At 34.4% G+C, this 13,147-nt stretch overlaps 1 protein-coding gene across 1 annotated transcript in view; it reads right to left on the reverse strand.

The window, feature by feature from the left end:
* PTPRQ (protein tyrosine phosphatase receptor type Q) overlaps positions 1 to 13,147 on the reverse strand; it is a gene marked incomplete at its 5' end in the record, with an annotated part of 199,997 nt that overhangs the window by 8,820 nt on the left and 178,030 nt on the right. The window contains 4 exons of the mRNA XM_081249912.1: positions 975 to 1,123; positions 1,939 to 2,064; positions 2,280 to 2,414; positions 8,516 to 8,592. Coding sequence (XP_081106038.1) covers positions 975 to 1,123; positions 1,939 to 2,064; positions 2,280 to 2,414; positions 8,516 to 8,592 — 487 coding nt within the window. The remainder of the gene's footprint in view (positions 1 to 974; positions 1,124 to 1,938; positions 2,065 to 2,279; positions 2,415 to 8,515; positions 8,593 to 13,147) is intronic.

Here is a 13,147-nt window from a genome sequence, read left to right on the forward strand (position 1 = left end):
GTACCCGTTAAACAGTAACTCTCCATTTCTCTCTCTCCCAAGTCCCTAGTAACCACAGTTCCAGTTTCTTGTCTCTATGAATTTACCTCTTGTAGGTATCTCATAAGTGGAATCATAAAACAGTATATTATCACCCACTTTTTCTTTAATTTACAAACTACAACTGTTGAATAAACTCATGTTGAGATTGATTTAGATATATAATGTTAGAAATCATAAATCATATCAATATGTCCAGAACTCTGATTTCTAAACAACTGTGAGTTTTATTTCTTTTTGCGGGGAGTATTGGTATTTCATTGGTATAAAATACCAGTGACAATAAAGAGGGGAAAAATCTTAATTTATAGTCACATTCTATTTATCATGTTCAAAAAACTAGGTCAAAGAACGATATTTGAATAGTTTGTAAAAATTTTGAATCATGCTTGGGTTGGTCACTTAATTTGATCTTTACTTTAAAGTTCATTTTCTTTATTCTTTGTAAGTCAAATCTAGAAATTTGCTTTTACAAAAAAGTTTAAATTAGTATATTAGACTAATATCAATTGAAATAATGAAGGATCAGATGTTTATTCGTAAAAATCAAAAAATCCTACATACCCACACTCATCTATTTGATGTGTAGCCACATCAAAAATGGGCTACAATTTTTTTGTTTTTAATTTGAAGGCCTTCGAGAGGTACAATCCAGTCAAGATTTCAGGAAAATTCCTGTACCAGGATATATATTTTCCCTTGCTTTTAGACATAGTCATTACTCATTTTATCTCTGCCATCTAACCTTTTATAAAACTACATCTTGATTTGTTATAACCAGTAAAATATCTTGAAAACTAAAAGCTGGATTGAATCTATATTAACATTCTGAGAGAAAATCAATGGTGTCGTGATAATAAAAAGGTCACGCTGAGTTTCAGTACCATTTCTAGTGTTTCTAGTGTTCAGAGGTTTTAAAAATCTCTCTTTCTTACCTGCAGTGAACAACCATAGGTGTGGTGTCATGTGCTCTGCTTGCTCGAACCAGCTTCACAAAGTGAACTAGAGGGGCACTGTTTTCAGGAACCCCATGCTCAGGCCAAGCAGTAAAGTTACATTGTCTAATGGTCATGCAATCCCCATGCTAGACAAAATGACATTAAAGAAACATGATAAGACAGCTGACTTCCCAGGTTTTCAAGGTGATCTTTTAAAATGACAATTTACCAAACAGAAGAAACTGTGTTTTCATGATTCCCTATAAGAGAAGCCTCCTACTATTGCTACAATGCAGAAAATTGCCTTTCTGTATGAATGCAAACAATGAGGCAGCTTGCAAGCAGATGATAACGTAGGGTATTTAAATTCAAATATGGTGTAACATTTTGTAACACCAGAGTAGTAGATTTTGAACAATTGTGACCTAACAACTTGAACACACTCACAGGTTATTCACAACACAGGTACAGGGTATCTGAAAATGTCAGAAAGTATACAGCTCCTTACATCACTGTCTGTATATAGGCCTTTACGCTATATACGTGGGATCCTATGCTCTCGCGTCTGTATTGGCTCTGGGTTAAATAGAAAATCCAACTTGGGGATGTAGAGACAGAGACAAGCGATTTGGGAAATGCCTGCTTTAAATCAGATATTACAGTTTCTTTATCAAATAAGATAAACTTAGTGATCTAGTTGTTTCCTCCTGTTTCTTCCCCTGTCTACCTAAGAATCTGATATTAACTGGTTAATATGAACTTCAAGTATATAATTTGGAATTAAACACAGCGACGTAGATATTGAAGGCAGGTGCCAATTCAAAACTTCTATTTTGAAAATAATGGAAAAGCAGTATTGAATATACAGGTATCAAGCAATATGTCTAGAAATTAATTTTACTTTAGACATGTAGAACATTCGTATTTTATATCATGTTCGACTTCCCCTCCTTTTTTTTACCCTTTCAATTTTCAGATCTCTGATGGTCCAATCTATTTGAACATCCTCCATTAGCTTTGTAATCACTATATCTCCGAAGACAGTAACTGGTTTGTTGTCCTCTGGCCAATACTGATGGCATCTGATCTGTATTCAGAGAAGAATCACCAGTCATAAGAACCATTGTTTTATATAGATACGTGTGTGTGTGTGTGTGTATAAAGTATCACAGTTATCGCTGCTAAGATAAAACTGCTTTATAGATGTCCAAGTCATTGATGACTCAAAGTATTAGCTAAAATTGTCACACATATACTAACACAATTGTAAAAGTTTTGTGAAAAGATTCTCAAATAACTTACCCGCCCTTTTTCAAAACACTGTGTTAGCATTACTAATGTTTTTGCTCTGGTTTCCCACACCATTCTCCAAAAATCCCCAACTGTTCCTGGTAATGGACCTTGAGTAGCAATAAATTCATTTGGACATAAGTAGCCCTAGAATGATATAATTACAACACTGCATCAATATTTACATATATATAGTATTTTTTAGTTTTTGAGCAACGTAAGAAAAACATACTAGTTTAAGATGACCTAATATTTTAAAATATTGTACATTTTTGAATGCTAAATAATAGACACTCAAAATTTCCAACATTAATTTTAACCTCACAATGTAATATACTATACAACTAACTGTTCTTAAAATGTATTTCTAACTCTGAATAAAGCAGTAAAGACTAAAAAATAATAATACCACTTTACGGCACACAATATGCTAAGCATCTTATGGTTAATATTTCAATTAATTTGTTTCTTATAAAAACCTTGTGAATTAGAACTATTATTATCCTCATTTTAGAGAGGAAGATACTGAAGCTAAGGAATGTGGAGTAATTTGTGGTAGATTTCACAGTTGGTAAGGTAGTCTGAGTCCAGAGCCAGCGCTCTTACCCATTTCACTAAGTTACTGTCATATATTTAAAGATTGTGCAGATATTTTCATACTCTTTCTCCAAGAAATTACTTAACTATGTCAACTATGGCATTAGTAATTATTCTCCAGAGCTCCAAAGCAACAGTAATGTGAATAATAAGAAGGTTCATTTAACTAATATAGGACCTGAGATTTGTCTCAACCCTATTATGACAGCTCTTGTAGATTTTATCAAGTTATTCTAAAACTCAGTCCATTCACCTGGAATGTAAGTATGCCACTTGAATAGTATCTGTGGATTTTTCTTAAAGAAAGGTACTGTATAAATAAAATATAGTAATGAAATTACATGTATTCCAAACATCAAAATATTTTGAGGAATGAGGATTAAAGGTGAATTTTATTTTTAAATTGGAATTGTCTCAGTAGCCAGAGAATATAGTATTACACAGAATAAATATACATTTTAAAGCTCAAGGGGCCCTAAAATCTAATCCAACCAGTGTATTTTACTTTAAAGAATAATGAGCCACTTGTGATTTCCCCAAAATCACCCAGTGACAGTTTCTGGGATAAAACCTTGAGTCTCTTAAATAAACTATATGCTAAAGCATTTCTATGTTTCCAGTCTCAGTTGAAATATATAATTATTTTACATTGTAAAGGTCTTTTTTTTAGGTTAAAAAAGTAATATATAGTCAATGTAGAATGTTTGGAAAATTCAGAAAAATACATAATAGAATGTGGAATTAATCTGTAATCTCACTATCCAGAATGAAGCACCTTTAATATTTTAGTCACTTTCTCTACAGACTTTTTAAATATGCACATTCCTCCATTCAAATAATGTTTATGAAGGTCTACTGTGTGTCAGGCACTATTCCAGGAGCTGAGGATTCATCCCTGACTAAAATTCCTACTCTCATTTATCTTATATTCTAGTTAGGGGACATAGACATCAAGCCTATTAATAAGTCTATTAAATAAACAATTTACATAGAGTTTTTAAAAGTGCTAAGTGTTGTGAGAGAGAGTTTTCAGAAAATAGGGTGTTCAGAAAAGACTCATGGGTGAAATCTGAGGAAAGAACTGAAGCAGAAAGGGAGTAATCCCTTCAAGATCTGAAGGAAAAGTGCTCCAGGTAGAAAGTCAAGTATAACAGCATTAAAGGAGAGATGTGTCTGGAATGTTCTAAGAACAGCAAGTGGCTGGAATGAGGGGGACAGTAACAGAAGGTGACGTCAGAAAGAACAAGGGAGGGAGGACAGTGGTGCTTTAGGTCCTAGAGTAGGTAATTATAAGATCTTGGATTTTACTCTGAATGATGTGGAAAGCCTTTGAAAGATTTTGAACATACAGAGTATATGGTTTAAGAGTTTCATCCTGGTTTCTGTAAGACAAGCTGATACGGTTTAAAGGAGAAAGGAGGGAGAGTAGTTAGAAGGTTATTGCAACAATCCAACCAAGGGTTAGTTTGGGCGATAGCAATGGGGAAAGTATAGTTGATTTGCAATGTTGTGTTAGTTTCTGGTGTAAAGCAAAGTGATTCAGTTAAACATAGATAATATATATTCTTTTTCATATTCGTTTCCATTATGGTTTATTGCAGGATATTGAATATCATTCCCTGTGCTATACAGTAAGACCTTGTTGTTGTTTATCTATTTTATAGATAGTACTTTGTATCTGCTAATCCTGAACGCCTAATTTATCTGTCCCCTACCCCCTTTCCCCTTGGGAAAACCATAAATTTGCTTTCTATGTCTGCGAGTCTGTTTCTGTTTTGTATATAAGATCATTTGTATCATATTTTAGATTCTACATATAAGTGATATCATATGGTATTTGTCTTTCTCTCTCTGACTTACTTCACTTAGTATGACAATCTCTAGGTCCATCTATGTTGCTGCAAATAGCATTATTTCATTCTTTTTTAATGGTTGAGTAATATTCCTATGTATATATACACCATATCTTTATCTATTCACCTGTCGATGGACATGTAGGTTGCTTCCATGTCTTGGTTATTGTAAATAGTGCTGCTGTGAACATTGGGGTGCAAGTACCTTTTTGAATTAGAGTTTTCTCCAGATATATGCTCAGGAGTGGGATTGCTGGGTCATATGGTAACTCTATTTTTAGTTTTTTAAGGAAGCTCCATACTGTTTTCCATAGTGGCTGCACCAATTTACATTCCCACCAACAATGTAGATGGGTTCCCTTTTCTCCACACCCAGAATAAGCAGGCTAAAAGGAAAATCAAAAATTCATAATGGAAATATTAAACTTGAAATTCCTTTTGGATATTCAAGTGGGAATGTCATGAAGGCAATTGGGTGTATGAGCTTGGAATTCAGAAAGAAGTCCAAACTAGAGACATAATTTCAAAGTAGTTAGCAAATAGATCTTACTTAAAATCACAAGAATGGTTGAGATCGTCAAGGAAATGAGTTTGGAAAGAAACAGTAAATTCAAGGATTGGGCTGTAGATAATTTCAGTGTTTGGTGGCCAAGGAGGTAAGGGAGAACCAATGAGACTGAGATGAAAGTGTCAAAGCTGTAGATGGAAAATCGAGAGAATGGTGTCCTTGAAGTGTTTTAAGGGTGAGGACAATTAACTGTAATTGATCAGTTTATAAAATGTTTCTCCTAGTTATTTGCATTTCCCTTTTTCAGGGATTCAGTGTCCTTTGGTACTATAATCTTCTACCAGAGTAGATGAAATCTGATGTTTCTGATACGATGACAGCTCATTTGCATCATAGCCTTTAGTCTTCAATCTCCAGCTATGGTAAAAGCTATCCTCAAATTGAAGTAATTTCAGGCATTTCATGTTGACAGGAGAGATAATTTGGGGTGGCGGATTGGGGTCTTGTCCCATTACATAATGTTCTTATTGTTAGCTTTCTTGAAAACATTCCTAAAGTCACGTGTACAATTAGTGGTTGTTTACAAGGATGCAGTATCTATTTTCCTCCCTACCTCTCTCCCACAGTCCATCCTTAATCAACATTTTCCAGGCTCTCTTTGAATCCTAGCTTCAGGAGCACAATTCCCAAGAAGAGCCAAGGGCAGAGAGATAAACATATAGTAAGCTAATTACAGACCCAGGCCTGGAGTTTCCTAGTCTTAAAGTACATCCTTCAGACCACCTACTGGTCTTCCCTTTTCCCTTCTCCAGACTTCACTTTTTCTTTTCCATCTAAACACTAGTTATTTTGCTTTTTCTCTACCTTGCTCTATAGTTCTTCTCCCTTCTCCTCCAGCTTCCAAAGAAATAGGAATTCAGAGTCCATTTGTAGATGGCCTTTGTCTTTTGCTCCTGGAACAAGTGTTCATGAACTTTCAGATGGAGGTGCCATGGAACAAAAGTGGGGAGTTGGGGGAAACTGAGGTGTCAAACATTCATTCTGAGAAATCTTCACTGTTTCTGAGGTGAAGACTGCCTGAATTGGGGGATAGAGAAGTGAGAGGCCACTATGGTATTATGACTTTGTCTATTTCCATCTGTTCCTGACATCCCAGGCGAAGGAGATATCCCCAGAAGTAAAAGCAATACAGCATACTGCCCACTCCAATACTGAAACCGGCCTTAATATAAAGTGCTTTCCATTTGGGCCTGCTTACCATGTAGCTCAGTAATGATTACGCATATCATTACATATGGGTCATAGTGACTTTGTTGTAAAATTTATTATATTACAACATCACTTGACCACAGCAGAATATATGTATATATTAATGTACTCAGATTTAGTTTACTGCTCATCCTGTATTGTGATCTTCTTATGGTTGTCTCCTGACAACTTATAATATTTAGAGGGAACACTGGGGGTTCATGAATATTCCTTTGTTTATGTGTGGTTCAGTTATACCTCCTAAAACTGTCTGGTTGCCTTCCTAATCATATTCATAACCTATACTGTCATCCCATAACTGGCTGAACATTATAGGATATAAGCTATTCATTTGTATCTACTTATTGGTGAATAAAAATGATACGAATTAATACATCACTGATACAACAATTTGTTCTTGCTCTGTTCTATGGCATCACAAAATATATGATCACTGATTAAATTTAAATATCTAAATGTATATATGCCTCATTCTACAAATCAAAGTAAAACTTCTACATGCTATAGTGTTTAGGATACAATTAAAATTGGTAAGCACAAGATTTCACCAAAATCTTTAGAAAAGAATTACATTTTCAGGGAAATCAATGATTTGATAAATGAATAAAATATGTCATCACAATAGTAGATTTGGGTTTTCTTCAAAATAGATTTAAAGTTCTAGCACAAAAATAGGATGAAATTCAAAGGATGCCTTATGCAACCTCTGCAACCCCCCTGTCACTTCTCCTATTAAGAAATCTTAAATGCTCCCATAGTTCACTTCTTTCACAATAAGATTCAATATATAATTGTAGTTTTGGAGTAATTATCAACCAATATAAAATTTAGGATGAATTCTTCTTTTCCCCCTTAACAGAGTCATGGGGAGAATGGGACATAGGACAAGTTATGTTTGATGTTGGGGAAAGGATGGAGCATCACATAAGCAGAGCCCCAGTGGGACCAAATGAAATGGCAGGCCTGGGTGAGAAGACTATGAATAAGGAAAAAATAAAACACCAATGGGAGTGTGGGCAGTAGAGGGAACCTTCAAGCATCTGTAGAGTCATGATAAGAAGCATAGTTAATCCTGCTACATATTAGAATTGAAGTCAGTGGTGAAAATATAAGGGAACATATTTGTTTTTATAAAACAACTGTGTATTTGAGTAGTTCAGTGATAGAATCATCTTCCTTAAGGAGGAAATAGGTGAATCAATGCCAAAAGAGGCTAGTATCTAATTATAAGTAATTTTTCAGAAAGATTTCCTGGGTGAATGGTTGGATTAAATAACCACAAAAGCAGTTCCTACTCTCGGATTTCGTGATTGTGTCAACCCAAGTGGAGGTCTTGGGTACATCTAAGGTTTCTGTGTACCTATGATAGTGGTGAGCATTGAGAGAACAAAAGAGCCATGGAGAAGGAGAGGGAGAGATCCTTAAAACACTTTGGTTTATTCAACTTTCAATCCAAGGCAGCAAGCATTTATTATCTATGATGTGCAACATAGTATACTAGGAATGTCACAGTTCACCCCACGTTGGTTCACTTAAGATATGCTTGTTGAGTAGCTACAATGGAGTGCACGTTCTGTAAGTAGCTGAGGATGAAAAGAACAAGGCATCAGAGTCCCCCAGAAGGACTGAAAATCTAGAAGGGAAGAAGAGCATAATAGATTTTTATATTATATGGACATGACTGTACATATGACTAATTTTTCTTTGAAAGAGAGGTTGGCCGACCTCATTGTATACAGAGAATATTCTGACAAACATAGGAAATAGTGGAAAGACCAGGGGATATGTAGCTAGAAGTTGTACACCTGCCATTATTAGTGAAATGATCGTTGGGTAAATTGCAGTCTCTGTTTGGAGCCTCCATTTCCCCATGTATAAAATGGGGGTACATAATGTTGTTGTAAGGAACTGGTACATTAAATTCATAGAGGTTGTAATGAATTTCTTGTTTTAAATAGTTTGAAGAATAATGCTGCAGTATTTATGTTTTATTAAAAAAATATATAAAAATAGCAACTTACAGAAACATAGCTGGCATTAATATAATCCGATCCTGGAATACTGGCATCAGCTATCAGTTTCACTCTGTTATTGTTATCTAGAAGAAAATATAAGAAATTAATGCTAATTCACTTTACTACTTTCTTACTATAGCAGTAATAGAAAGAAGTTCATGATATAACATCAAAAATTATAGACGGCTGTAAAATTTTAAATAGAAATTCCCTCTTATTCCATATTTCCACTACCCAGAGACAATGACTATTAATATGTTCTTGTATTTATTTCCAGTATTTTCTATATATATTCATATAAAATTGACCACAAATGGGCAATATACACACTATTCTGCAAAAATTTCTTATTTACCTGTGTCTTTCCATATTAGCATAAACAACAATATGTAGCTCATTACTTTAAAAAGCCATATAGTATTTCAGTGTTTGAATATAACATACTTAATTAGCTCTTTAGGGTGATTTAAACTCATCTCATTTTGTTATTATAAAAAGCTGAATAAATATAACTGGACTTTTTGCACCTATGTAGGAGTCTATTTGTAGAATACATTACCAGCCGTAAAATTCCCAAATCATATTGTGCATCTCCAATTTTGAAAGATACTGACAAATTGTTCTCAAGTTATATCACTCTGAACAAAAGTGCTTGAACAATTTGAACAACTGTTTCCTCTTACTTTCACTGCCATATTATTAAACATTTTAATTTATGACCTTTTGATAGATACAAATTGAAGTCTCCTAATATTTATATTGATTTTCTTAAATATGAGTGAAATTGAGCTTCTTTGCTTATGCCTTGGCCGTTTTAAATACATTTTCTATTAATTACATTTTCACATGATACTATTTTTCTATTTTTAAAAATATACTAAGAATGTTTTACATGTATTGAATTTTTCTTTTAGTTTGTCATTTGTCTTTGCCTCTATGTATTAATCAGTTTATCTGCTAGCTACCTTGCCATAGATAAAATTTATATATTTTGTAATCAAATTTCTCATTATTTTTCATTATGGCTTCACTATGGCTTCTTGTGTGATATATACAAAGGTCTTTGTCACACCAATATTCTTATTTTCACAAATTCATTCATAGTTCCTTCTGGAACGTTAATTGGTTTTTCTGCTTTTGTTTTAAATATTTTGATTTTTGATCCATTGGGCTTTTTTTTATCTTATATTTCTTTTCTGCTAAATTTAAACTTTTCTGAGCCAAGGTTTATAATTGTATTTTATGTTTTTAAAATTTTATTGAAAAGAAAGCTCCTTTAAATTACCCATGACTAGACTTTGACTAGTTCTAATTAGATTCCTTGACTGATCTTTATTTATTTTGAAAGTCAGATTCTTTTCAGTGAATCAAATAGTGCTTACTGAACTACCATATAATCAACTTGATGATTCTGACTGTAAAAGTAGATCTATCAATTCATTATCGACAGGGATGGTTTTTGTTTTGTTTTGTTTGTTTGTTTGTCTGTTTGCGGTACGCGGGCCTCTCACTGTTGTGGCCTCTCCCGTTGCGGAGCACAGGCTCTGGACGCCCAGGCTCAGCGGCCATGGTTCACGGGCCCAGCCGCTCCGCGGCATGTGGGATCTTCCTGGACCGGGGCACGAACCCCTGTCCCCTGGATCGGCAGGCAGACTCTCAACCACTGCGCCACCAGGGAAGCCCTGGGCTTTTTTTTTTTTTTGAAACAGAATGAGGTAAAATCCATCTTGTTTGTTTGTTAACATTTGGAATAACAAATAGTCCATCCTTACCCCCTTGTTCAAAACACCACTTTTATCACACACTAGTTTTCTCTATGTATTTAGGTCTATTTCTGGACCATTTATACTCTTCCCTTAATTTATCTGCCTATTCTTTCTTTAATACCAAACTTATTATTTAGACTTTTAAGGTATGGCAAAATTAGATAACCTTTACGCATTACTTTTCTTCAAAGAAAAGTATCAAAAATTATTTTTTCCTGAGAATTTTTACCGAGTTGGTATTATAATTGAAATGTCCAGTGCTAATTTTAACTAGACAAGGGAATGATATAAAGTATCTATTACTACTTAATTATTTTGAAGGTTTTTTGTTTGTTTTGTTTTGTTTTTAATCTTAATGGGAAGGCACTCAGTACTGGAGGAAAAATAGGTAAATGTGGGTTTGTGTTTGAATTACAGATGATCTATCTACCATTTATGGCATTGGGTGAATTGCTTATCTTCTCTGTTCCTTTGTTACGTCAGCTATAATATATAGTTATAATATTTATTTATTATTTATTTTTATTTATTTTTTTTTTTTTTGCGGTATGCGGGCCTCTCACTGTCGTGGCCTCTCCCGTTGTGGAGCACAGGCTCCGGACACACAGGCTCAGCGGCCATGGCTCACGGGCTCAGCCGCTCCACGGCATGTGGGATCTTCCCAGACCGGGGCACGAACCCGTGTCCCCTGCATCGGCAGGCGGACTCTCAACCACTGCGCCACCAGGGAAGCCCCTATAATATTTATTTTTTAGAATCCTCTGAGGAAAACTTATACGAAAGCTTATAGAACTTATAAAGCCGTATAGAACACAAAACACGTTCTTATGTTCTTAAAATTAAGCACGTTGTATGTTAAATGACTTTGCTGTACCGTTAGTAATTGTAATGACCTGACCAATGTGTTTGAATCTAAAGAAGGGGGACTGTTCAGGCAAATTTATGTAAATGATTTATATCCCAAAGATTTTGAATTTGGTATGATCTGCCTATTTTAATGACATTGTGGCCAGTCATGTAACTAAGGAAGGGAAGCCATCAGGTTTCTGTTCACTCGATACGCCTGCTTATAACTGAGTCAACAGCAAGCTAAACTTTTCTTCGTAGTGTTGGAACACTTCTGAAGGTCATAGTGTCCTGTCAAAGAGAGACTTGGAAATCTCTTCTGCACGCATTTGCTGCTAATTCTAGTATCTTAAAGCCCTGTAAGCTAATATCTTCTAAAATGCACTGTGATATTTGAAATCCTACTTCCTACATTACTCAGGGGAAACAATGAATCTCACTTAGCTGGCTCAAGCTAAAACTCAGACTCTATTAAATGAATTCATTCTCTACGGGAGAAAAAAAAAACATTTCAGCTTTATGGCTTCTCTGCAAGCACAATGGGAGAATGTATTTAGTTTAAACATTTCATTTTCTTGTTCCATGTATACGTGGGTGGGGACGAGGGTCTGTTTGTCCATATAGGCAGAAGTGAGTTTACAGCTTGTCTTCCAACCGAGGTTAGGGAAGTAGGTTTATCATCTCTAGACCATAGACTCTAAGGGCCTGTTACTAAATTTTTTTCACCCAGAAAGTTAGAAGCTTTTAAAAATAAGCAATCTATTGATTACTAACAATCATAAGAACTAATATTTAGGAGAGCTTCCTGTGTTCTGGTACTGGGCAAAGTGATTTACATGGTTATTTCATCTACTCTTGAAAGTTAGGAGGTCAACACCACTAAATAATATGTCCAGTCACTAAAGTAGTTAGTAGGTAAACAGAACTGCAGCCCAGGAAGTTTGATTAGAGCCCACATGTTCTTAGTCATTTTACTATACAGCAGGCAGTATGTATTAGTTGAACTAATAAATTATTCTAATAATATTCTTGAAAAATATAACATTCTTCCTAACAAAATTATTTCTTATAGGACCTCCAACTCTTTAAGAGGACACTTAAGAAAAAGCTTTCCCCTAAAAATCCATTAAAGCATATTGGATGTGGATGTAGTATATTATTAGAAAAACTACCATAAGTTTTCTGTACTGAAATCAAGAAGAAAGAATACAATTGGACATTATCCATTTGACTCTAGAAAAGGCGAAAAAAATGCATGCAAAGCTTTTAATATTCCAAAACATCCTTGGTTTACAACATAATTCCATCACTAGTTATTTTTTGTCTTAGCTTTAGATATCCAGATAATCTTACCCCTCAGTTCTCCTTGTTGTTTTAAGGATGTCTGTTTAGTTATATTGACCACTCGTATTCACTTCTTATGCTGTAAGAGCTAGCAGGTTAGCATTATGTGACTTTTCCTATGGCCATTATGTGAACCCAGAAAATAATGCACTGAGATCTTAATCATAAAAGATTGAAATGACACATTTTTTAAATGTCTAACATATAAAATTTTTATATATTTTTTAAGTCAGATACTCTTTAGTCTTTGGAAATAAGTTAGATATATTTGATTTACTTATATATAGTGATACACATTACTTCAGCCAAATATACAATTGTAAATAAATATTAAATATTCCACAGTAACTGTCCTTCAATCACACTGTAGTACTTGTTTTCACAGAATATCACTAAGTAAGCATGAAGCAGAGAGTCTGAAGGAAATTTAGGTATAGGTGAATATAAAAACATGAGAATTTCCGTATCTCTTAAACTTATGATGCATCCAACTCAAGTTAACTCTCTGAAAGGGAAAACAAAAGGACTTATTAAGAAAGGTCATGCCACAGGAATTGAGAGATGTAATACTAACATTCCTTATTTCCTACAATAATGTCTTATTTGTCAACTTACTCTTAAAGTCATTTACCTTTGATTTGTTTTGTTCCGGGAAGGATTTTAGGTGATTAAAGCTATTTGT

Source organism: Mesoplodon bidens (genome assembly GCF_964165515.1).
Source record: "Mesoplodon bidens genome assembly, chromosome: 11".
NCBI classification, from domain to species: Eukaryota; Metazoa; Chordata; class Mammalia; order Artiodactyla; family Ziphiidae; genus Mesoplodon; species Mesoplodon bidens.